Below are 25,397 nucleotides of genomic sequence, written 5' to 3' on the forward strand. Positions count from 1 at the left end.
GCTGCCCACGAATGAATGTAAAAAATAAATATATGTAATTATTTGATTTGATTTATTATTGTCACATGTATTGGTACACAGTGAAAAGTATTGGGGGAGTTTTACTGTCCCACCTGCCACGGGAATCGGAGCAGGTGAAGGGCAGACCAGGGAAAGGTCCATTGACCTCGGGCGGGATTTTCCAGTTTCGGGGCGAGCGAGGCTGGAAAATCCCTTCCATTGTTTCTTGCGTGCAATACAGACAAAGCATACCGTTCATAGAATACATAGGGAGAGAAGGAAAGGAGAGGGTGCAGAATATAGTGTTACAGTCAAAGCTAGGGTGTAGAGAAAGATCAACTTAATGCAAGGTAATTCAGAAGTCTGTTCAATGTACCCAAGGTGAAGTTCTGTATAGACAATAAAGTGAAAATTGCAATTGAAGAAGTTATCCAATGACTGTATAGGAACTGATGTTTTGAGGTCTGATGCTCTTGTGGATTCGTCCAAAGTTGACGTTGTGCTTTGTGTCTTTCTCACAGCACGAACTGGAGGGGAAAACGCCACAATTGACCCTACCAATGGCAAGGAACAGGAGCGAGTTATTTCACCACTCGGCGAGAATGAACAGGATGGGACAAAAATCAAAAGAGCAAATGAAGAGTTCTGGACGTCAGAAAGGCCGAGTCTTCAAACCCAGCGATCATCATCGGTCGAAGCAACTGAAGAAACCAGCATCGGAAACCAAGAGAGGGATTCTGCCCCTCGTGAGACAGAACATTCCAGAAACATTGCCACGGTGGCAGACAGCACGAGCAGCAGCGCCACAATTAGAACCCAGGTTGAGATGGTGACAGAAGCTTCCGGAGATGTGATTCCCAAAGAGGATAAAGAATATCTTTCGGCGCTGAGTGAGCACACAGAGATTTATCGGAAATTGGGAATCTACGATCGAGAACAGGAGGAAAATAATTCTCAGGCCACAAACGTTAGCAACGAAAGGCCAGAACAGATTACTGTCTCATCGCTGGTGTCCAACATCAGCGAGAACCACATTTCCCCTGGGGAGGACAGGGCTCCTGTGAACAGTGAGGGAGAGACGCCATTGGCTGTGGTGAATGGTACACAGGATGCGCCATCTCAAGGTGCCCAAAATTACCCTGGCAAAGGGATTTCCCTTCCAACCCAGCTCCCCACAGTCTCTGCAGGCCTCCTCCAAGAGGGAGCCAGCACCTTTGCTGCTCGTGACCTTGGCGGAAGTGGGGATGGAGAAGCAAGTTTCCAAAGCCCACACCAGATAGGCCTTGATCCTGCGGAATCTCATTCCGGACGGTTACCTGGATACGGGAGGGACGCAGGAGAGAAAGGAACTCGGATGGAAAGTCCTCCAGAACATCGCAAAACTGCGGAGCAGGAACCCCAGGTCGCCTCGTCAGCTTTTGAAGAACGCATTAAAAGCGTGACCTTACCCAGCTTGCTCGCTGCAGAAGGTGTGAACACCGCGATTCCAAAAGGCAAAGAAGAACGGCTGACGGAAAAACCAAGGGAGCCACAATTATTAGTGTGGAAAGGGGAGAGAGGATCCCTGAGCAAATTGGATGGGAGTCAGCAAGAATTGAAGGGTTTGTTGGTTGGCACACAAATTCCAAGCACTATTCAGTCTCCTGCAGCGAACACAACAGACGAAGACAAAACAAACAGCCAGCCACCTACAAAGAAACTGATAGCTTCAATTGAAACTGAACAAACAATGAATAAACTGTCTGAAACAGAATGGGAAAATACTGTAACAGTGACGGGTGCCTCAGAAATTGGATTATTGTTACACGGCGAGGAGCTGCAGAATAAAATTGAAACCGCTCCCAAGGTCCACAGAGACCATTCAATGGCAGTAAGATTATCTGCAGGCAGTGCCAAGCTTGCAAATACATCTATTGAGTTAGAACAGGAGCCATTACAGGCAACAATGTTAAATGCTGTAAGGAATACTGAGATAGTCTTGACAAGTGTAGCAGGAGTGGTTGAAAGGAAAGTAGGTGCAGAAATATTTGGCGTGAGCCCAACAGCCAAGTCAGGTACGGAAGTTGCCAAGGAAGCAACATCTACAGTCACGGTAGTGTCCACCAGTGCACCTACAAATGAAGAATTAGAGCCCCCCGTAACATCAGTCAAGGAGACCACAATAGAGCAGTCAACAGTGGCGGCAATCTTCGCCACAGCTGACACAAGTCAGGAAGAATTGCAAAGATTGGAAAGGCTCGAGCGAGCCGACGAAGGTTCTGCCTTCAAAGAAGTCCCCGCGCGCTTCACTTCTGCTCCATTTTCCACCCCGACTTCTGAGCTGAGGTTTACTCACCGTGAACAGGAGGCAGAAAGCGGAGAGAGTCTGGAGAATGTGGTACCGTCTGCGCCACACGGCACGCCGTCTTCTGAAACGAGGGTATCTTCACCGGATGAAGAAGCTGACAGCTCTGGGGCGACGGAGCCGGAATCAGCCATTGCTGACCAAATGGCTGAAGACCTGGACACATCTGCTTTGGTGCAAGAGATTGGCAGTTGGGCCGTCACCCCAGCCATTGTTATTGTCAACAGTTCAGCTGAGGGACCGTTCTTTCCGATACCAGGTGAGACCAGATCTAATTATTCATTTATTCACTGTCTTTAATAACTGGCATAAATACCGGGCAAAAGAATAGGCCTCAGGTGGAGAGCTGTGTCCATCTCTGGGCATCGTACTTTAGCAAAGATATCACAACCTCAGAAAGGGACTTTCCAGTGGGTTTCTATGCAATAGGAAGGGATTTGTTCTGGTGAGATACTGTAGGATTGAGCAGGGTGGGATTTACCACACTGGAATTTTGTATTATGGGAATGAGATTGATTCATGGAATCATAGAATCCCTACAGTGCAGAAGGAGGCCATTCCGCTCATCGAGTCTGCAGCGACCACAATCCCACCCAGGCCCTATCCGCATAACCCATGCATTTACCCTAGCTAGTCCCCCTAACATTAAGGGGCAATTTCACATGGCCAATCCACCTAACCCGCACATCTTTGGACTGTGGGAGGGAACCGGAGCACCCAGAGGAAACCAACGCAGACACGGGGAGAATGTGCAAACTCCACACAGGCAGTGACCCGGGAAGCTGGGAATTGAACCCGGGTCCCTGGTGCTGTGAGGCAGCAGTGCTAACCACTGTGCCACCGTGCCATCCTTAAGATTCTTTGAATTGAAAAAGGTGTTGCGACACGGTGGCACAGTGCTTAGCACTGCTGCCTCATAGTGCCAGGGACCCGGTTTCAATTCCGATCTTGGGTCTATGTGGAGTTTGTACATTCTCCCTGTGTCTGCATGGGTTTCCTCCGGGTGCTCTGGTTTCCTCCCACAGCCCAGAGATGTGCAGGTTAGTTGGATTGGCCATGCTAAATTGCCCCCTTAGTGCTCAAAGGAGGAATAGTGGGGTAAATACGTGGAGTTATAGGAATACAGCCTGGGTACGGTGCTCTGTTGGAGAGTTGGTACAGACTTGATGGGCCGAATGGCCCCGTTCTGCATTGTAGGGATTCTATGAATACATTCTAATTGAAATGCTGTATTAGATTAGTCCCCAGCTCGGGTTTTGAGGGCACTTCTGGTAATCACACATTAGAAAGGGAAAGGAAAATCACATTTATCAAACCTGCTGGAGCTTTTTGAGGACATAACTAATAGAATAGATAAAGGTGAACCAGTAAATGTAGTGTATTTGAATTTTCAGAAAACTTTTAAGATATAAGAGGCTAGTGTCCAAAATTAAAGCCCATTGGATTGGGGGTAATATGTTGGCATGGACTGAGAATTGGTTAGCAGACAAGAAACAGAGAGTAGGAATAAATGGGTCTTTTTCAAAGTGGCAGGAAGTGACTAGTGGGGTCCTGCTGGGACCAGTTCTTGGGTCCCAGCTATTCACAATATGCATCAATGATTTGGATGAGGGAACCAAAGTTTTCCAACTTTGCTGAAGACATGAAACTTGGTGGGACAGAGTGCTGAGGAGGATGTTAAGAGGCTTCAAGGTGATCGAGGCAAGTTGAAGTCCACCCACTTCAGATGAAGAAACAGAATGGCAGAAGGGCGGCACGGTAGCACAGTGGTTAGCACTGCTGCTTCACAGCTCCAGGGACCTGGGTTTGATTCCCGGCTTGGGTCACTGTCTGCGTGGAGTTTGCACATTCTCCTCGTGTCTGCGTGGGTTTCCTCCGGGTGCTCCGGTTTCCTCCCACAGTCCAAAGATGTGCGGGATAGGTTGATTGGCCATGCTAAAATTGCCCTTAGTGTCCTGGGATGCATAGGTTAGAGGGATTATCATAGAAATCATAGAAACCCTACAGTACAGAAAGAGGCCATTCGGCCCATCGAGTCTGCACCGACCACAATCCCACCCAGGCCCTACCCCCATATCCCGACATATTTTACCCACTAATCCCTCTAACCTACGCATCTCAGGACACTAAGGGGCAATTTTTAGCATGGCCAATCAACCTAACCCGCACATCTTTGGATTAGTGGGTAGATATGGGGGTAGGACCTGGGTGGGATTGTGGTCGGTGCAGACTCGATGGGCCGAATGGCCTTTTTCTGTGCTGTAGGGTTTCTAAGATTCCTAAGATTCTAAGAGGATTATTTAAATGGTGATAGATTGGGAACTGTTAACGTACAGAGGGACCTGGTTGTCCTTGTGCATCAGTCACTGAAAGCAAGCATTGCAGGTACAGCAAACAGTTAGGAAGAGTCATGTTGGACTTTGTTTCTTTTTTCATTCATGGAATGTGGGTGTCACTGGTTAGGCCAGCACTTACTGCCCATCCCTAATCGACCTTGAGAAGGTGATGGTGAGCTGCCTTCTTGAACTGCTGCAGTCCATGTGGTGTGGGTATACCTATTGTGCTGTCAGAGAGTGAGTTCCATGATTTTGACCCAGTGACAGTGAATGTACCTTTATGAACTTTCAAGTCAGGATGGTGAGTGGCTTGGAGGGGAAACCTCCAAGTGGTGGTGTTCCCATGGATCTGCTGCTTTTGCCCTTCTAGATGGTCGTGGTTGTGGGTTTGGGAGGTGCCATTGAAGGTGTGTGGGTGAGCTCAAAGCATTGCCACAACTTTGATGGGCTGAATGGCCTCCTCCTGAGCTGTATGGATTCAATGAAGCTAAGTGACAACAGTTTTTCTGGGACCTATCCAAGTCAGGAGTGTGATGGATACTCTCCACTTGCCTGGATGTGTGCAGCTCCAACAACACTTCAACATCATCCAGGACAAAATGGCCTGTTTGAGGGGCACCCTATTTAACCCTGCAAATATTCACTCCCTCCATCACCGATGCACAGTGGCAGCAGTGTGTATCATCTTAAAGATGCACCGCAACAAATTATCAAGGCTCCTTCGACAGCACCTTCCAAACCCGCAACCGTAAGCACCTAGAAGGTCAGGGACAGCAGATAAATGGGAACACCACCATCTGCAAGTTCCCGTCCAATCCACTCACCGTCCTGACTTGGAAATATGGTGCCTTTCCTCCCCTGTCGCTGGGTCAAATTCCTGGAGCCCCCTCCCTAACAGCACTGTGGATGCACCTACACCACATGGACTGCTGCGGTTGAAGAAGGCGGCTCACTGCCACCTTATCAAAGGGCAATTGGGGATGGGCAATAAATGCTGGCCTAGCCAGCGACGCCCACATCCCATGAAAGAATTAATAAATAAAACTCCACAATGCTACACTGGATTATCAGCTTTGACTTTGGTTTCTAAAGATGGTTTCGAATTGCGCCTTCGTATCCTTTGGTGTGTTGTTTTGGCCACTGCAATTTTTACTCCTTCTATGTCTTCTAAAAGTTTAAAACTTATTTATTAATGTCACAAATAGGCTTACATTAACACTGCAATGAAGTTACTGTGAAAATCCCCTAGTCGCCACACTCCGGGTACACTGAGGGAGAATTTAGTATGGCCAATGCACTTAACCAGCACGTCTTTCGGACTGTGGGAGGAAACCAGCGCACTGGGATGAAACCCACACAGACACGGGGAGAACGTGCAGACTCCGCACAGACAGTGACCCAGGCCGGGAATCGAACCCAGGTCCCTGGCGCTGTGAGGCAGCAGCGCTAACCACTGTGCCACCGTGCCGCCCCTTTCCGCATAGAAGTCTGTGTGAAATACAGTGTTCCATTGCTCGTGGTGCTCTGTCTATTTTCCACTGCAGCACACAAGGCGGGTGTCCCTGTGACATCTATTTCTTCACGGCAAATTAAGGTGTCAAAGACCTAAATAATTACATTCCTCTCTCAGCCGTGATAAGATCGTTTCAGCTTATTTTTGCTCTGCAAACACTGAACCAATTGTGGCTTGATTGTGTTCAGAGGAGGAACAAAACGACTTAGATTGTTGAAACAGGGATTGAGGTATAGATTTGTGTAAATGCTTATGAAAGCATCGAGCCAACCTCTGTCCTGTCATCCCCTGTATCTGTTATCTCTCCTGATTTACATTATAATTGCGTTGCATCAATCACAGTTTGTCAGGTAGTCCCAGAAGGTTCCTGAAGGCATTCAGTGGACAACACAGCCTGAGAGTCATGAGTAAACTGACATTAAATATCCAGACCTGCATAGGAAGAATAACCAAACCAATGGGGCTTGATTCAGGGAAGGAACTCCCTCAGAAAGGTGGGCCGGAGGATTTCTCTTTGAGTGACCTTGGTGAGGATTCTTCACGCGATTAATCACAATGTCTTGTTTGGAAATCGATTTCTGTCACATAGCTTGGTTGAAGACCGCTGAGATTTTTTAAATCGAGGAATCTTGGTCAAGGCGTAAGGCACACAGCTACAAGAAATAGTGTTGATGTTGCATATTTACTGCAGCAGCTCACCTCAAGGCAGTTCACGGGCGTGTTATCAAATAAAACTGGACACTGGCGGGCACACAGAGGTAATTGTCCGGAGGAGCTAAAGGTTGGCCAAAGAGGTAGATCTCTGGGAGGGTCTTAAAGAAGGAGTAGCAGGCAGAGAGAGGCATTCATGAGCTTAGTGCCCAGGCAGCTGAGAGCCGGTTATCAACGGCAGAACAATAAAAGTCAGGGGTGCTCAAGAGGCCAGCCCGAATTTATAACATGCGGAAATCTTGGTGGGTTGTGTGGCTGTGCACGGTGGCACAGTGGTTAGCACTGCTGCTTCACAGCGTCGGGGTCCCGGGTTCGATTCCCGGCTTGGGTCACCGTACGTGCGGAGTTTGCACATTCTCCCCGTGTCTGCGTGGGTTTCCTCTGGGTGCTCCGGTTTCCTCCCACTCCAAAGATGTGCGGGTTTGGTGGATTAGCCATGCTAAATTGCCCCATAGTGTCAGGGGGACTAGCTGGGGTAAATGTATTGGGTTATGGGGGTACGGCCTGGGTGGGATTGTGGTTGGTGCAGACTCGATGGGCCAAATGGCCTCCTTCTGCTCTGTAGGGATTCTATGATCCTAGGACATGACGAAGGCTAAAACTAGGGAAAAGGAAAAATAAGGTAGCTCATTAATGGATTGTTGGTTGATAACAGATTTGGATTTTAAAAATTTGTACATTGTTAGAGGAAATATATTGTTGAGTAACTGCAGTGTTTTTTGTATTTAGTCACGTGTGTGAACTCTGTTGGCCAAGTCAGCATTACCATCCCTAATAGCAGCACAGTCGTCAGCAGTGCTGCCTCACAGAGCCAGGGACCCAGGTTCAATTCCCGGCTTGGGTGACTGGCTATGTGGAGTTTCCATGTTCTCCCGTGTCTGCGTGGGTTTCCTCCGGGTGCTTCCCGTCTCCTCCCACAGTCCAAAGATGTACAGGTTAGATGGATCGGCCACGCTAAATTGCCCCTTAGTGTCCCAAGATATGTAGGTTAGCAGGGTAAATATGTGGGGTTACAGGGTAAGCCTGGGTAAGAGTCGGTGCAGATTTGATGGCCTGAATGGCCTCCATCTGCAGTGTAGGGCTCTTAAGAAGATGATGGTGAGCTGCCTCCATGACAAGCTGCAGTCAATGTGCTGTACTTTTAGAGAGGGAGTTCTAGGATTCTGATTTAACCACAGTGAAGCAATGAACATATAGTTCAATATGGTGTTAAGCTTGGAGGGGAACCTCCAGGTAGTGGTGTTCCCAGGTACCTGCTGCCCTTCTTCTAGATGGAAGTGGTCATAATATTTGGACGGTGCTGCTTAAGGAGCCTTGGTGAGTTGCTGCAGTACATCTTGTAGATGGTACACACTGCTGCCACTTTGTGTCGGTGGTGCAGGGAGAGAACTTCTGTGGAAGGTGGAACAATCAAACGGGCTGCTTTGTCCTGGATGGTGTTGAGCTTCTTGAGTGTTGTTGGAGCTGCACCCATCCAGGCAAGTGGGGTGTGTTCCATCACACTCCTGACTTGTGCCTTCGGATGTTGGACCGACTTTGGGGATTCAGGAGGTGAATTAATCACCACAACCTCTGACCTGTTCTTGTAGCCAAAGTATTTATATAGCTGGCACAGTTGAGTTTCTGGTCAATGGTAACCCCCAGGATGTGGGGAATTCAGCAATGGTAATGCCATTGAATGTGAGGGGAAATGGTTAGATTCTCTCTCGTTGGAGATGGTCATTGCCAATCACTTGTGTGGCACGAATGTTACCATCTGCTGCCACTTGCCAAATCTCCTTCGATAACACCTCCAAAACATGTGACCGCTACCAGCTAGAGGAGAGTGCAAGAGGAGGACACCGGGACAGACAAGTCAGCAGCACCTGGAGGTGAGTGCAAGACCAGATTGGAAATAGAGTGAGAGTGTAGTCAGATATCTGAGTACGAGCTTGGAGTTTGAGGCTTCTGAGATGAGATAAGGATTCAAAAGTGATGTTGGGCAAATGGAAGCATTTGATTGGGTCAGTATGGTCGACTAAGCATTTACTACTTTTATTGTTCATTGGTAGTAAGGTCTACATTTTGTGGTCTACAGTTTGTAAGGGCTATATTCTGTAGTAATGGGGACCAAGGAAGAATGGCCCTAGAGTAATTGATATTATTTGATTTTAAGTATCTTCCAAAGGGTTTAATTTAAAGGGGTACATCATGGAAAGAGAGCTCAAAGACGTGGTGTGCTTCTCCTGCTCTATGTGGGAAGCTGGGAACATTTACACTGCCTGTGGCCAGCTTGTGTGCAGGAAGTGTCTTCAGGTGCAGCTTCTAGAAGCCTGGGCTTTAGAGCTGGAGCGGTGGCTCGGGACACTGTGGAACATAGAACATAGAACATAGAAAGCCACAGCACAAACAGGCCCTTCGGCCCACAAGTTGCGCCGATCACATCCCCACCTCTAGGCCTATCTATAGCCCTCAATCCCATTAAATCCCATGTACTCATCCAGAAGTCTCTTAAAAGACCCCAACGAGTTTGCCTCCACCACCACCGACGTCAGCCGATTCCACTCACCCACCACCCTCTGAGTGAAAAACTTACCCCTGACATCCCCCCTGTACCTACCCCCCAGCACCTTAAACCTGTGTCCTCTCGTAGCAACCATTTCAGCGCTTGGAAATAGCCTCTGAGAGTCCACCCTATCCAGACCCCTCAACATCTTGTAAACCTCTATCAGGTCACCTCTCATCCTTCGTCTCTCCAGGGAGAAGAGACCAAGCTCCCTCAACCTATCCTCATAAGGCATGCCCCCCAATCCAGGCAACATCCTTGTAAATCTCCTCTGCACCCTTTCAATGGCTTCAACATCTTTCCTGTAATGAGGTGACCAGAACTGCGCGCAGTACTCCAAGTGGGGTCTAACCAGGGTCCTATAAAGCTGCAGCATTATCTCCCGACTCCTAAACTCAATCCCTCGATTAATGAAGGCTAGTACGCCATACGCCTTCTTGACCGCATCCTCCACCTGCGAGGCCGATTTAAGAGTCCTATGGACCCGGACCCCAAGGTCCTTCTGATCCTCTACACTGCTAAGAATGGTACCCTTCATTTTATACTGCTGCTCCATCCCATTGGATCTGCCAAAATGGATCACTACACACTTATCCGGGTTGAAGTCCATCTGCCACTTCTCCGCCCAGTCTTGCATTCTATCTATGTCTCGCTGCAACTTCTGACATCCCTCCAAACTATCCACAACACCACCTACCTTGGTGTCGTCAGCAAACTTACCAACCCATCCCTCCACTTCCTCATCCAGGTCATTTATGAAAATGACAAACAGCAAGGGTCCCAGAACAGATCCCTGGGGCACTCCACTGGTCACTGACCTCCATGCAGAGAAAGACCCCTCCACAGCCACTCTCTGCCTTCTGCAGGCAAGCCAGTTCTGGATCCACAAGGCAACAGCCCCTTGGATCCCATGCCCTCTCACTTTCTCAAGAAGTCTTGCATGGGGGACCTTATCGAACGCTTTGCTGAAGTCCATATAGACCACATCCACCGCTCTTCCTTCGTCAATGTGCTTGGTCACATTTTCAAAGAACTCAACCAGGCTCGTAAGGCACGACCTGCCCCTGACAAAGCCGTGCTGACTACTTTTGATCATACTAAACTTCTCTAGATGATCATAAATCCTGTCTCTCAGGATCCTCTCCATCAACTTACCAACCACTGAGGTTAGACTCACCGGTCGGTAATTTCCCGGGCTGTCCCTGTTCCCTTTCTTGAATATATGAGAGGATCGTGGATAGCACGTATAGAGAGGTGGCCACACTGCAGGCTAAGACTCTGCAGGCCGGAAGGGAGTGGGTGACCACTAGGCAGAGCAAAAGAACGAGGCAGGAAGTACAGGAATCGCTTGTGGCTATTCCCCTGCGAAACAGATATACCATCTGGACACTGTTGGTGTGTAGGGGGGAGGTGGGGGTGGGGGGGGTGGGGGGGTGGGAGGGGGGTCATCTCTCAGGGGAAAGCAGCAACAGCCAAATTGTTACATCACAGTTGGCTCTGCTGCAAAGGAGAGGAGCAAAGATTATGGGAATGCAATAGTTATAGGGGATTCAATTGTAAGGGGAATAGCGAGGCATTTCTGTGGCCGTAAATGAGACTCTGGGATGGTATGATGCCTCCTTGGCGCTCAGATCGAGGATGTCTCAGAGTGCCTGCATTCTGGAGGGGGGAGGGGGGCGGGGGGTTTGTGAACAGGTAGCGGTTTGTGCTACATATTGGGACAAACAACATCGATAAAAGAGGGGATGAGGTCCTAAAAGACCTAAAAGTATAGGGAGTTAGGAAGTAAGTTGAAGAGTTGGACCTCAAAGGTAGTGACCTCAGGATTACAACCAGTGCCACGTGCTATCCAGAGTGGAAATAGCAGGATATATCAGATGAATACGTGGCTGAAGCAATGGTGTGAGGGGAAGGGTTTCAGATCCCTGGGGCATTGGGACCAGTTATGGGGGAGGTGGGACCTGTACAAACTGGACTGAATGGCCTTCTTCTGCACTATTGGGATTCTATGGAAGCCTTGCTACAGGTGTACAGGGCATTCATGAGATCACACCAAGAGTGCTGTGTATGGTCCCCTTAAATAAGGAGGGATATATTTGTACTGGAACCAGTTGAGAGAAGTTTCACTAGGCTGATTTCTGAAATGTCTTACAAGGAAAGGTTGAGCAGATTGGGTCTATACTCATTGGAGTTTACAAGAATGAGAGATGATCTTATTAAAACATATAAGATCTTGAGGGGTCTTTGCTTGGTTGCTGGGAGAAGACTTCCTCTTGTGAGGGAATCTAGAATGAGGCGGCACGGTTTAAAAATAAGGGGTCTCCCATTTAAGACAAATGTGGAGTAACAGAGGATCATTAAGCAGATTTTTGATTGACAAGGGAGTCAAGGGTTACAGGAGGCAGGCAGGAAAGTGCAGCTAAGGTCACAATCAGATCAGCCATGATGTTGCTGAATGGTGGAGCAGGTTCGATGGGCCACATGGCCTAATCCCGCTCCCATTTCTTCTGATCTTAAAAAAGACATGGGCAACAGGCAGATGGGAGCATCGCAATCTCCAACTCTCTGATTCACATAACATCCTGACTTGGGCGCCCGTCGTTGTCCATTCATCGTCGCTGAGACTCCTGTGACTCCCTCCCTCGTTGTGAGAGTGTCTTCACCACATGGTCTGTAATCGTTCAAGAAGGTGGCTCCCCACCTCTTTGCTATGGGCATTTGGCGATGGACAATAAATGCTGCCATTGCCAGTGGCACCAACATCCTGTGAATGAATAAATAAAACAAATTGTCATAGAGTTACAGAGTCACAGAGGTTTACAGCATGGAAACAGGCCCTTTGGCCCAACTTGTCCACACCGCCCTTTTTTTAAAAACTCCTAAGCTAGTCCCAATTGCCAGCGTTTGGCCCATATCCCTCTATACCCATCTTATCCATGTAACTGTCTAAATGCTTTTTAAAAGACAAAATTGTACCCGCCTCTACTACTACCTCTGGCACCTTGTTCCAGACACTCACCACCCTCTGTGTGAAAAAATTGCCCCACTGGACACTTTTGTATCTCTCCCCTCTCACCTTAAACCTATGCCCTCTAGTTTTAGACTCCCCTACCTTTGGGAAAATATATTGACTATCGAGCTGATCTATTCCCCTCATTATTTTATAGATCTCTATAAGATCACCCCTCAGCCTTCTACGCTCCAGAGAAAAAAGTCCCAGTCTCTCCTTATAACTCAAACTATCAAGTCCTGGTAGCATTCGAGTAAATTTCTTCTGCACTCTTTCTAGTTTAATAGTATCCTTTCTATAATAGGGTGACCAAAACTGTACACAGTATTCCAAGTGTGGCCTTACCAATGTCTTGTACAACTTCAACAAGACGTCCCAATTCCAGTATTCAATGTTCTGACCAATGAAACCAAGCATGCTGAATGCCTTCTTCACCACCCTGTCCAGCTGTGACTCCACTTTCAAGGAGCTATGAACCTGTACCCCTGGATCTCTTTGTCCTGTAACTCTCCCCAACGCCCTACCATTAACTGAGTAAGTCCTGCCCTGGTTCAATCTACCAAAATGCATCACCTCGCATTTATCTAAATTGTGAAGGTGGGGAGATGAGGAGTTCTGGAAGTGAATGAGTAAGGATAGAGTGAGTAGGCTGTAATGAACTCAACGAGGCCCATGAAGTTGACCTCTTGAGTATGAGCTCCCTGATTGAGGTAATGATTGGCTGCCCAATCAGGGAGTTTCTCCTGTGTATATTATGAGGAGTTTGAGGTCTACTGGCCCTCTGGATTCTGACTTTGTATCTGAGGCACTCTTAGGAGTGGAGGCAAGTTCGTAAATAAATGGAACCTGGTGAAGAGACATCGGCCTCTGAGGGGTTATTTCAAAGGCTTAGTGTATAATGTTATTGAGAATACAAGAGGAGGAATGTGTAGGAAAGGTATTTGGAGCTTCTGTGTGTCTGAAAATGGAATCCGTGGATGGATGTTAGGTTCAGGGTTACCAACCTTGTAGTATCAATAAAATAAATGAAATATTTCATTTCTATAGCACCTTTCACAGCTTCAGGCATCCCAAAGTGCTTCCCAGCCAATGAAGTACTTTTTGAATCAAAAACAGAAAGTTCTGGAAAATCTCAGCAGGTCATACAGTATCTGTGGGGAGAGAATAGAGCCAATGTTTCGAGTTGAGATGACCCTTCGTCAGAGCTGGAGCTGGGGACACTGTGGAGCATCTGAGAAACAGAGAGTATTGTGGGTAGCATGAATAGGGAAGGAGTCAAACCGCAGGCTAAGACTCCACAAGCTGGAAGAGCTCTGACGAAAGGTCACCCAGACTCGAAACGTTGGCTCTATTCTCTCTCCACAGATTTTCCAGCATTTTCTGTTTTTTGTTTCAGATAGGGTGGAAGAGTCAATTACTAGGGGGCATCGGTTTAAGGTGTGAGGGGCAAGGTTTAAAGGAGATATACGAGGCAAGTTTCTTACACAGAAGGTGCTGGGTGCCTGGAATTCGCTGCCGGGGGAGGTAGTGCAAGCAGATACAACAGTGAGTTTTAAGGGGCATCTTGACAAATGCAAGAATAGGATGGGAATAGAGGGATATGGTCCCCGGAAGGGGAGGGGATTTTAGTTCAGACGGGCAGCATGGTTGATGCAGGCTTGGAGGGCCGAAGGGCCTGTTCCTGTGTTGTAATTTTCTTTGCTTTTGTTCTTTGTTCCAGCATCCGTAGTACTTTGTTATTATCTAAATAATTTTTGAAGTTTAGTCACTGTTGTAATACGGGAAACCAACTTATGCACAGCAAGATCCCACAATCAGTAATGTACAATGGCCAGATCATTTGTTTTTGGGTTTGGTTGGGGGATGAATATCGGCCAGGATCCCAGGGAGAGCTTTCCCGCTCTGCTGGGAATCGTGGATTTAGTACTTTCACATCGAGGAAGGAGAGTAGATGGGACTTTGTTGCAACATTTCATCTGAAGGATGTCAGCTCCCATGGTACATCGCTCCCTCGGTACCAGCAGTGGACGTGTCATCCATGGTGATGTGCTCAAGTCTCCGGAGTGCGGTTTGTACCTACAACCTTCATGAATCAGAGGTGAGAGGGGGATGCCCATTGAACCAAGACTGACAACTGGCACGACAAGAAAGATGGTGATGGAGAGAGAGGTTGGACAGCGACGCAGGCGACAGTTTACCCAGCACACAACAAATATCTTTGTGTTGTGTAACTGGATAACATGAGGAACAGAAGCAATGATAGGTTCCCCATTCAAGGCAGAGATATTCAGAACTGTGTAATTGGCGAAACACTTGTCTTCCTCAGTGCCAGAGTGCAAATGGTATTGCGGGGGGGGAGGAGGGGAAAGAGGGGGAGGGATGCTTTTGGCTGCCAGCATTCCCTTTAATAAGCACAAATATATGTGGACGGGGAGAGGAATGTGGCACTATTCAGAATGGCCTTCATGTCAGATATTATTGATGTGTCCGTGCTCTCTGCGGAATTCATGGCAAATTGATGACTCATTAGCCAGATGAGTGCTATTCAAGCTACGGCAACTGTTTATAATCTTGTAAAACAATATAAAACAGATGAAAGAACTTGGGAAAAAGACATCAGCCGAAATGGCAGTTTTGCCATTTAATATATCATTGGTAATCTTTATGAATGAATTGCCAAAGCTTTATTAAAGATGGAGTAAATCAGTGTTATAGAAACATCTTCTACTGGCTACTGGGGCTTGTTAATCATGGAACTGGAGCAACAATATACCCTTTGGACAAGCTCCGGGAGACTGGTTAAATAAACAACAGTCCTACAGTGCAACATTACACATCTGCTCCTGCGCTCCTTGCGTGTACATGCAGTAATCACTGCGAAATTTTACAGGCGTGTTGCCCCTCCGCTCATTAAGTCCTTTGAACGTTCGCTGGATGGTTTAGTTTGGGTGAAGGATGCGTGTGTAACTGATGCCAGAAGATCCCGGTTACAGTGCCTGTGCTGTGCTTTGCCCGCTGATCACAGCCACACCAAGGTACGAAGTGATTAACCCTCCTGCTCTGGACACTGAAGGTCAAATTCAGCCCAGGGTTCCCACCCCTGATTGTTAGCCCCTTGGCGAGAACTTGCGGTTCTATGGCTGTCAATCATAGAATTCCTACAGGACAGAAGGAGGCCATTCAACCCATCAAGCCTGCATCGACAACAATCTCACCCTATTCCCGTAATCCCACATATTTACCCTGCTAATCCCCCCGAAACCACGGTCAATTTATCATGACCAATCAACCGAATCCACACATCTTTGGACTGTGGGAGCACCCGGAGGAAACCCACGCAGACATGGGGAGAACGTGCAAACTCCACACAGACAGTGACCCGAGGTCGGAATTGAACCCGGGTTCGATCAAAGATAGCTACATAAGAGAGAGGGTAGTCAACCAATCATATATTTTACTCGTTCATAGTAAAGAGGTTGCACCCCTACCCATCTCATCACCTGACCCACATATCCCCAACACCCAGAAGATCGTTCTGAGTGTCACTCCTGTTAGATGTCAGCTGGGTCTCAGTGGGCAGCACTCAGTGTGCTCAGGTCCCATTTCAGAGACTTAAGCACCAACTCTTGGCTGATACTCCCAGCGCAGTGCGGTACCGCGGGAGTGCTGCACTGTCAGCGATTCCATCTTTCGGGTCAGCTGTTAAACTGAGCCGTGCCTGTCCTCACAGGTGGCCATGAAAAATCCTAATGCTCTATTCGAAGAAGATCATGGGTGGGGTCTGGCTAATATTTATGAAAAGCTGATAAAGAGGTGGCTTTCAGGACTGGATGTCTTACAGACGACGGACAGGATTTTCCAGCCGCGCTTGCCCGGAAACCGGAAAATCCTGCCCGAGGTCAAAGTGGTTCACCCCTTGCCCGCTACGATTCCCGTGGCAGGCGGAACTGGAAAATTCACCCTGAAGAGTATTAGGGAGGGAACTCCATAACTTTGACCACAGGCAGCAGAAACGGCAGGAATTGGAGGATGTACCGGCAGCGGGATTGAGGGAGCACAGAGGCTGGCGGGGGGGGGGCGGTGAAGGCCATGGAGGGATGGGCACCTTAAGAAGTGAATTTAAAAATAATTGCACCGGATTTAGGTCATTCTCACTCTGTGTCTCCGCTCGGAGTGGGAAGACATCAGGAAGACAGATTAATTTTACCACTCTTCTGCCTCTTCGCGGCATTATTCCCTGTCAGGGAGTCACCCGTGTGAAGGGGTTGCGGTGTTGGGTGGGGGTGAGGTGAAGGCTGGGGGTGGAGGGAGGGGATTTTTCCTCAGGCCTAGCACAGAAATTTCCAGTACTCCGCAACCTGAACGGCAACAACGCTGCTTTATCTAACCCTGACGAGTATTAACCTTAAATTCAGCTCCTAAAAAATAGTGGTGTGAATAATTCCAACCCTGGACAAGTGGGTGCGAATTCCATGAAGTTGCTTTTTCTAATAGATGGGCCAAGGGTGACAATCCAGCGAGTGAGAGGCCCAGATAGAGTGGATGTGGAGAGGATGTTTCCACTAGTGGGAAAGACTCAAACTCGAGGGCACAACCTCAGAGTGAAGGGACGCTCCTTTAAAATAGAGATGAGGAGGAATTTCTTCAGCCAGAGAGAGGTGAATCTGTGGAACTCTTTGCCACAGAGGGCTGAGGAGGCCGGATCATTGAGTGTCTTTAAGACGGAGATAGATAGGTTCTTGATCAATAAGGGGATCAGGGGTTACGGAGAGACAGCAGGAGAATGGGGATGGGAATCACATCAGCCATGATTGAATGGCGGAGCAGACTCGACGGGCTGAGTGGCCTAATTCTGCTGCTATATCTTATGGTCTGATGGAGTGGAGAGAGTGTGTGACCTGCTGCTCGTGGGAATGGCTCATTTAGGGCGAGGTTTGATGCTTACATGAGGGGGAAGGAAGCAGAGTGGTACAGGTGTGACGCGTCAATGTTTTTTTGAAAAAGAGATTGAATAAATGATTGAAAGGGCTGTAGGGAAAGAAGACAGAACTAATTGCATGGCTCTTTCTAAATGTTGCCACGGCTATGATGGGCTGAATGGCCTTTTCCTGTGCTGTACGGATTCAATGAATCTAAGTGACAACACAGTTTTATTGGGATCTGTCCACCATCTACATGGCACGGTGGCGCAATGGTTGGCACCGCTGCCTCACAGCGCCAGGGACCCAGGTTCAATTCCCGACTTGGGTCACTGTCTGTGTGGAGTTTGCACTTTCTCCCTGTGTCTGTGTGGGTTTCCTCCGGGTGCTCCGGTTTCTTCCCACAGTCCAAAGATGTGCGGGTTAGGTGGATTGGCCATGATAAATTCCCCCTTAGTGTCAGGGATTAGGAGGGTAAATATGTGGGGTCATGGTGATAGGGCCTGGCTGGGACTGTGCTCAGTGCAGACTCGATGGGCCGAATGGCCTTCTTCTGCACTGTAGGATTCTATGGTTCTAGGCACAAGTCAGGAGTATATTTTGTTATTTATTCACGGGACATGGACATCGCTGGCAAGGTCAGCATTTACTACCCATCCCTCACTACCCTTGGAGGGCAGTTGAGAGTCAACCACATTGTTGTGGCTCTGGAGTCACGTGTAGGCCAGACCAGGTAAGGACGGCAGATTTCCTTCCCTAAAGGACATTAGTGAACCAGATGGGTTTTTCTGACAATCGGCAATGGTTTCACGGTCATCTGTAGATTCTCAATTCCAGATATTTTAAATCGAATTCAAATTCCACCATCTGCCGTGGTGGGATTCGAATCCAGGTACCCAGAACATTAGCTGAGTTTCTAGATTAATGGGCTAGCGATAATACCCATTATCGCCCCCCCTTCAGTTGAGTTTAAAGTTTATTTATTGGTGTTCACAAGTAGGCTTACATTAACACTGCAATGAAGTTACTGTGAAAATCCCCTAGTTGCCACACTCTGGCCTGTTCGGGTTACACTGAAGGAGAATTTAGCATGGCCAATGCACCTAACCAGCACGTCTTTCAGACTGTGGGAGGAAATCGGAGCACCCGGAGGAAACCCACGCAGACACGGGGAGAATGTGCAGACTCCGCACAGACAGTGACTCAAGCCGGGAATTGAACCCAGGTCCCTGACTAAGACTAAGGAAATTTGGCATGTCTGCTATGACTCTCACCAACTTTTCCAGATGCCCCACCAGAGAAAGCATTCTTTCTGGTTGTATCACAACTTGGTATGGCTCCTGCTCTGCCCAAGACCGCCAGAAACTACGAAAGGTCGTGAATGTAGCCCAATCCATCATGCAAACCAGCCTCCCATCAATTGATTCTATCTACACTTCCTGCAGCCTTGGCAAAGCAGCCAGCATGATTAAGGACCCCACGCACCCCGGACATTCTCTCTTCCACCTTCTTCCGTCGGGAAAAAGATACAAAGATCTGAGGTCACGTACCAAATGATTCCTCCCAGGCTTTTGAATGGACTTACCTTGCATTGAGTTGATCTTTCTCCACACCCTAGCTATGACTGTAACACTACATTCTGCACGTTCTCGTTTCCTTCTCTATGAACGGTATGCTTTGTTTGATTTTGATTTGATTTGATTTATTACTGTCACACGTATTAACATACAGTGAAAAGCAATGTTTCCTGCGTGCTTTGTCTGTATAGCGCACAAGAAACAATACTTTTCACTGTATGTTAATACATGTGGCAATAATTAATCAAATCAAAAATCAAATCCAATCAAATCAGATGAAGCTGTGAGGCAGCAGTGCTAACCACTCTGCCACCACGCTGTGAGTTAGAGGAGCCTGTGCGTCTTATCGACAACACTGGCGTCAACCCTTTGAATCGAGTGGCCTTTTCTATTCTGTACATTCTCGTCATTCTTTGCAATCAAGAATTCAACAGCAGATTAATGCTCAAAGAGTGAATTAAATATCGCACTGACTGTGGTGGCGGACGCTTATCCTTTCATTTAACTGAAAGGCCATCTTCATTCAGTTGTGTGTTTGATGCTCTTGAGGTTATGAGTTATCACTTGTAGGAACAATGCTGCAGCTCACTCAGTCACCCAGTGAAATATTTTCACTTTATTGGAAAGTTATAAACCTTAATATCTCTGAGTTGAACAGGGAATTCATAATAAAGATCATTAAGACGTGCGGTTTATTGTGTGAAAGACATTGTACTAACCCTACAGGGACCGCAATGCTCCTCTCAAGATAAGTAGAGAATTATGGAATCCCTACAGTACAGAAAGAGGCCATTCGGCCCATCGAGCCTGCACTGACACTAATCCTCACCCAGGCCCTATCCTCAATATCCCACTATTTACCCTGCTGGTTCCCCTGACACTGAGGGGCAACTTAGCATGGCCAATCAACCTAACCGGCACATCTTTGGATTGTGGGAGGAAAACTGGAGCACCCGGAGGAAACCATGGGGGGAATGTGCAAATTCCATGCAGTCACCCAAGGCCAGAATTGAACCCGGGTCCCTGGAGCTGTGAGGCGGCAGTGCTAACCACTGTGCCACCGTGCCACCCCCATTGTAAATGTTGATATATTTAAATCAGAGTGACCTTTAATGATCCTTATCAAAAATCTCATTGGTTGATGTGTTGGATTATCATTATCAAATTTATGAGACCAGCTATGATCAAATGGACTGGCAGAGCAGGTTTGAGGGGCTGAATGGCCTCCTCCTATTCTTTTGACCTTGACTGGTTTGTCCCTGGCTTGTCCACTGCATCTCGCTGATGCCTAAGACGTTCACGTCGATAGATTCTTATTTCCCACTGCGCCTGGAACATCTTCCAAACTGGAAGAGTGTTCAGACGTTCCAGGTGACAGTTTTTGGTGATGGTTTTGGTGCTGAAGGTCGGATTGGAATGACACCAGCAGATGAAGAAGCAGAAAGGGCCGGGTAGAGGGCAGCTGGTGAAGTATAATTAAGGAGGATCGTCAAGAGCTGGGCTAGAATGAAAGAAATTGCGATGGGCCAGGGCTGGTGGTGGAATCTTGCTTCCCATTTTTCGGAGGAATGAAGTCTGGGTTACTAATTCAATGACCTACCTATCATGCTGCAATATCCCAAGTTATACCCCTCCAAAGATACTGAAATCAGAACACTGAATGAAGTTTTTTGAAAGTTTATTTATTATGGGCGGCACGGTGGCACAGTGGTTAGCACTGCTGCCTCACAGTGCCGGGGTCCCAGGTTCAATTCTGGCCTCTCTCTGTGCCAGATCACTGTCTGTGTGGAGTCTGCACATTCTCCCCATGTCTGCCTGGGTTTCCTCTGGGTGCTCCGGTTTCCATCCACAGGCTAAAGATGTTATATTGATTGGCCATGCTAAATTGACCCTAGTGTCAGGGGGATTAGCAGGGTAAATGCATGGGGTTATGGGAAGAGGGTCTGGGTGGGTTGTGATCAGTACAGACTCGATGGGCTGAATGGCCTCCTTCTGTACTGTAGGGATTCTATGATTAGTGTCACAAGTAGGCTTACATTAACACTACAATGAAGTTACAATCCCCCAGTCGACACACTCCGGCGCCTGTTCGGGTACACTGAGGGAGAATTTAGCTTGGCCAATGCACCCTAACCAGCACATCTGTTGGACTGTGGGAGGAAACCGGAACACCCGGAGGAAACCCACACAGAGACAGGGAGAACGTGCAGACTCTGCACAGACAGTGACCCAAGCCAGGAATTGAACCTGGGTCCCTGGCGCTATGAGGCAGCAGTGCTAACCACTGTGCCACCGTGCCGTAATGATCCACAGGAACATAAAAACTGAAGAAATAGGAGCAGGACGTGGACCATTCAGCCCATCGTGCCTGCAAAGCGATTCAACACAATCATGGCTGATCTTTGGCTTCAACACAGACTCGATGGGCTGAAGGGCCTCTTCTGCACTGTAGTATTCTTTGAACTTCACTTTCCCTATATCTCTTGATTCCCGGAGAGAGCAAAAATCTGTCTATCTCAGCCTTAAATAAATGCAAAGTTGCAGCATCCACAACCCTCTGAGGTAGAGAATTCCAAATGCTCACAACCTTCTGAGTGAAGAAATATCTCCTCATCTCAGTCTGAAATTATCAGCCCCTTCTTTCCTGGGATTGAGCCCATATTCCGGATCCAAACAACCTCACAGCGTCTTCCCGGGCAAGCCCCTTCAGAATATTGTGTGTTGCAGTGAGATTGCCCCCCGATGCTCTGAATCCAGAGATTATGGAGCCAACGCACTCAGCCTCTCGCCCTTGGACAACACCCTTATCCCAGGTTAGCAAAGGTTGGCCCAGGTTCATACTCTGCATCTTGTGCTAGTCTGGTCCCTTTGCAGAGTCAATCGTTACCTCTTGCTGCAGTTCCAACACTCTGCACACGGCAAGACATTGACATCCTGTGTGAACCCATCACACCCAGAATATCAAGGTGTTGTGAGGATCTTTTAACTTGCCAGTTACCAGTCTGTCGCCAGGGTGACAGATGGCTTTCTAACAGAACCATTTCCAACTAATAAGATGTGACTAATTGTTAGAAAATTAAATGCAGATGGCCCTGCTTGAGATAGCTGCATTGGCTTCATTAATTATAAATTACCTCCCTGCACAATTATTCCGTTTCTGAAAGAAATTGCCAACAAATCATTTTCTAAATTCGAGAAGGATTTTTTTTTTATTGCTGAATTTGCATCTGGTACCTGGAAAGGCTGCTCCTAATGTCTACGCTTTTGTGAGCCCGTGTGTGAGTTCACTGCATGCCTCGTGACCCCACTGCATTTTGAGTGATCTTTCATTCCCACCAACCAGCAGATTGTCTCGCTGCCGCTTTGAATTTATTACCGTTGCTTTTTTTTCCCCCCAAACTCTCGCACGATGCACCACATCATGGTTTTTAACCTTCCTTACTCCTAAAGCAAGGGTCACGGTAAAGCATTGGCCCGCAGGATTAAGGAAAATCCCAAGGCTTTTTATACATATATAAAGAGCAAGAGGGTAACCAGGGAGAGGGTTGGCCCACTCAAGGACAAGGAAGGGAATCTATGCGTGCACCTCGGCGAATGAGAGAGAGGGGGAAAGAGTGAGTCAGCAATTTGTTTGACTTCTCCTCGGAGCCAACATCGGTACGATAGTCCAAATGGCCCCCCCCTCTCTCTCTCTGCGCTGCATGATTCCACGAGGTGGAAAAGAAACAACTCCTTCTCCTATTGCCAGTCATCATTTGCTACAGGTCCTAGCTGTTTAATTCCCAAGCTTAAATCACTCATATTCTGGCACATTTCTCCTTTGGGGAGAATGTAGATGAAAGATGAAATGATAGGACAAGGGCTGCTGCTTGCGATTGTCTTCTCTCTCTGAGTGGCTGGATCCTAGCCTGGGGTGGAAATTCCCTTTCCTAGCTAATCAGGCCAGCTTCAGAGATATATACTGTCAGCAACGTAAGATTTCTGAGGGCAGTTAGATTCCTTCAGCCGATAGAGTAGTGAGGAGTTTTGTGTTTGGAGGCAGAGATTTTCAGTTTCCCAGCAATTCCGTTTATTGATTGCACCTTACAGTGAGTGAGCAGGCCTGGCTCAGGGGGTAGCATTCTCACCTCTGAGTCTGAAGCTTGTGGGCTCAGGTGCCACTCCCGACACTCGAATGCACACTGCAGGGTGATTGATATTCCTCCTGTAGTGCAGAGGGAGTGCTGTACTGTCGTCTATCAGATGAGGAATTCTGCACTTCCCGCTGCCTCGGAAAAGCCGCCAACATAATCAAGGACTCCACGCACCCTGGACATTCTCTCTTCCATCTTCTTCCGTCAGGAAAGAGATACAGAAATCTGAGACCGTGCACCAACTGACTTAAGAACAGCTTCTTCCCTGCTACTGCCAGACTTTTGAACGAAGCTTGGGATGGCTCCTGCTCTGCCCAAGACCGCAAGGAACTACAAAAGGTCGTGAATTTAGCCCAATCCATCACGCAAACCAGCCTCCCATCCATTGACTCTGTCTACACTTCCCGCTGCCTCGGCAAAGCAGCCAGCATAATTAAGGACCCCACGCACCCTGGACATTCTCTCTTCCACCTTCTTCCTTCGGGAAAAAGATACAAAAGTCTGAGGTCACGTACCGACCGACTCAAGAACAGCTTCTTCCCTGCTGCCAATAAATAAATAATGCTGCAAGAAATGATACTTTTCACTGTATGCCAATGCATGTGACAATGTGTCGGCATGGTGACACAATGGTTAGCACTGCTGCCTCACAGCGTCAGGGATCTGGGTTCAATTCCGGTCTTGGGTCACTGTCTGTGCAGTCTGCACATTCTCCCCGTGTCTGCGTGGGTTTCCTCCGGGTGCTCCGGTTTCCTCCCACAGTTCAAAGATATGAAGATTTGGTGCATTGGCCGTGCTGCATTCCATCTTCCTGTCAGGGGCACTAGCTAGAGTAAAAATGTGGGGTTAAGGCGATAGGGCCTGGGTGGGATTGTTGTTGGTGCAGGCTCGATGGGCTGAATGGCCTCCTTCTGCACTGTATCATTCTATGATTCTTTGAAATCAAATCAAGTTAAAGCGAAGCCCTCTCTTTCCTTTTGGATGGATGTAAAAAATCCCGTGGAACTACTCAAAATATAGCTGGAGCGTTCTCCCTGGTGGGGAAATACTCAGAAGGTCTGGCAGCATCTGAAGGATCATCAACCTGAAACTCTGGGTCCTCTTTTACCATTTTGGTTCTAAGTGGAACCTTGGGTGGACTTGAAACTGGGAATGTTTCAGATCGGACTTTTAGACCCGTTCTCAGGCGCCCCCATACGCACTCTGCCTGAAAAATCATCAGCGATTCCGAATCGTGCTGGAGAAGCCTGTGGGCGGAGCTTAACGCGCTCGAAATCCTGCAGCTCCGATCGGCATCTCCAACTGCGCATGCGCAGAAAAATAGATAGAATGCAGCTCCCTGCCACATCCCTCCCGGGCAGGATAATGCCTCCCACTGGCCCCCACACACATTGCTCCACCCCCCACATCATTACTGACCCCCTTGTCCCCCCACCTCCCCACCACCCAGACTGATCGCGGGCCCCTCCCGCCCTACCCCCCCACTGATCTCAGGCAGAGTGGCAGCAGACCCCCCCCACCACCCGCCCCCTCCGCCCCACCGATCTCAAGCAGAGAGCCGTTGGACGCGCGGCACTTACCTCCTCACTAACTGGAGCACCCAAATTGGACTTTTGTGGAGCATGTCTGTTTCCAGATGGGTGAACGCGGTGGTAAAGGGGGAAGTGCCGGTAAGGTTGGGCGTGCAGACCATTAAATCAATTTAAAAATGCATTAAAATGGCCGTCGTGCCCGTTTCAGGTGCGGTCCCGATCGCGGCCATTTTCGGGCCTTGGTAAAGGAGGAACCAGTACAGAGGTGGGCACGGACCGTGCTACTCACCTCATGCCCGACTTTACCAAGTTTTTGTGCCCGAAAACGGCTGCAGATTTTCTGTTTATATTTCAGACCTCCAACAACTGCCAATCATTTTCCTTTTGTATTAAAGTCCTCTCTGTTGTCATAGAATAGTCATGATGTGGAGATGCCGGCGTTGGACTGGGGTAAACACAGTAAGAAGTTTAACAAGAATAGAACCATAGGATCCCTACAGTGCAGAAGGAGGCCATTCAGCCCATCGAATCTGCACCAACAACAATCCCACCCAGGCCCTATCCCCATAACCCCACATCTTTACCCTGCTAATTCCCCCTGACACTAAGGGGCAAATCAGAATGCCCAATCCAGCTAACCTGCACATCTTTGGACTGTGGGAGGAAACTGGAGCACCCGGAGGAAACCAACGCAGACATGGGGAGAACGTGCAAACTCCAAACAGGTACCCGAGGCTGGAATTGAACCCGGGTCCCTGACGCTGTGATACAGCAGTG

The 25,397-nt window shown here is 48.2% G+C and overlaps 1 protein-coding gene across 1 annotated transcript in view; it reads left to right on the forward strand.

The window, feature by feature from the left end:
• ncanb (neurocan b) overlaps positions 1–25,397 on the forward strand; it is a 217,246-nt gene that overhangs the window by 147,221 nt on the left and 44,628 nt on the right. Inside the window, exon 7 of the mRNA XM_078198741.1 lies at positions 522–2,603. Within this exon, the coding sequence (XP_078054867.1) occupies positions 522–2,603 (2,082 nt within the window). The remainder of the gene's footprint in view (positions 1–521; positions 2,604–25,397) is intronic.

Source organism: Mustelus asterias, chromosome 26 (genome assembly GCF_964213995.1).
Source record: "Mustelus asterias chromosome 26, sMusAst1.hap1.1, whole genome shotgun sequence".
NCBI lineage: Eukaryota > Metazoa > Chordata > Chondrichthyes > Carcharhiniformes > Triakidae > Mustelus > Mustelus asterias.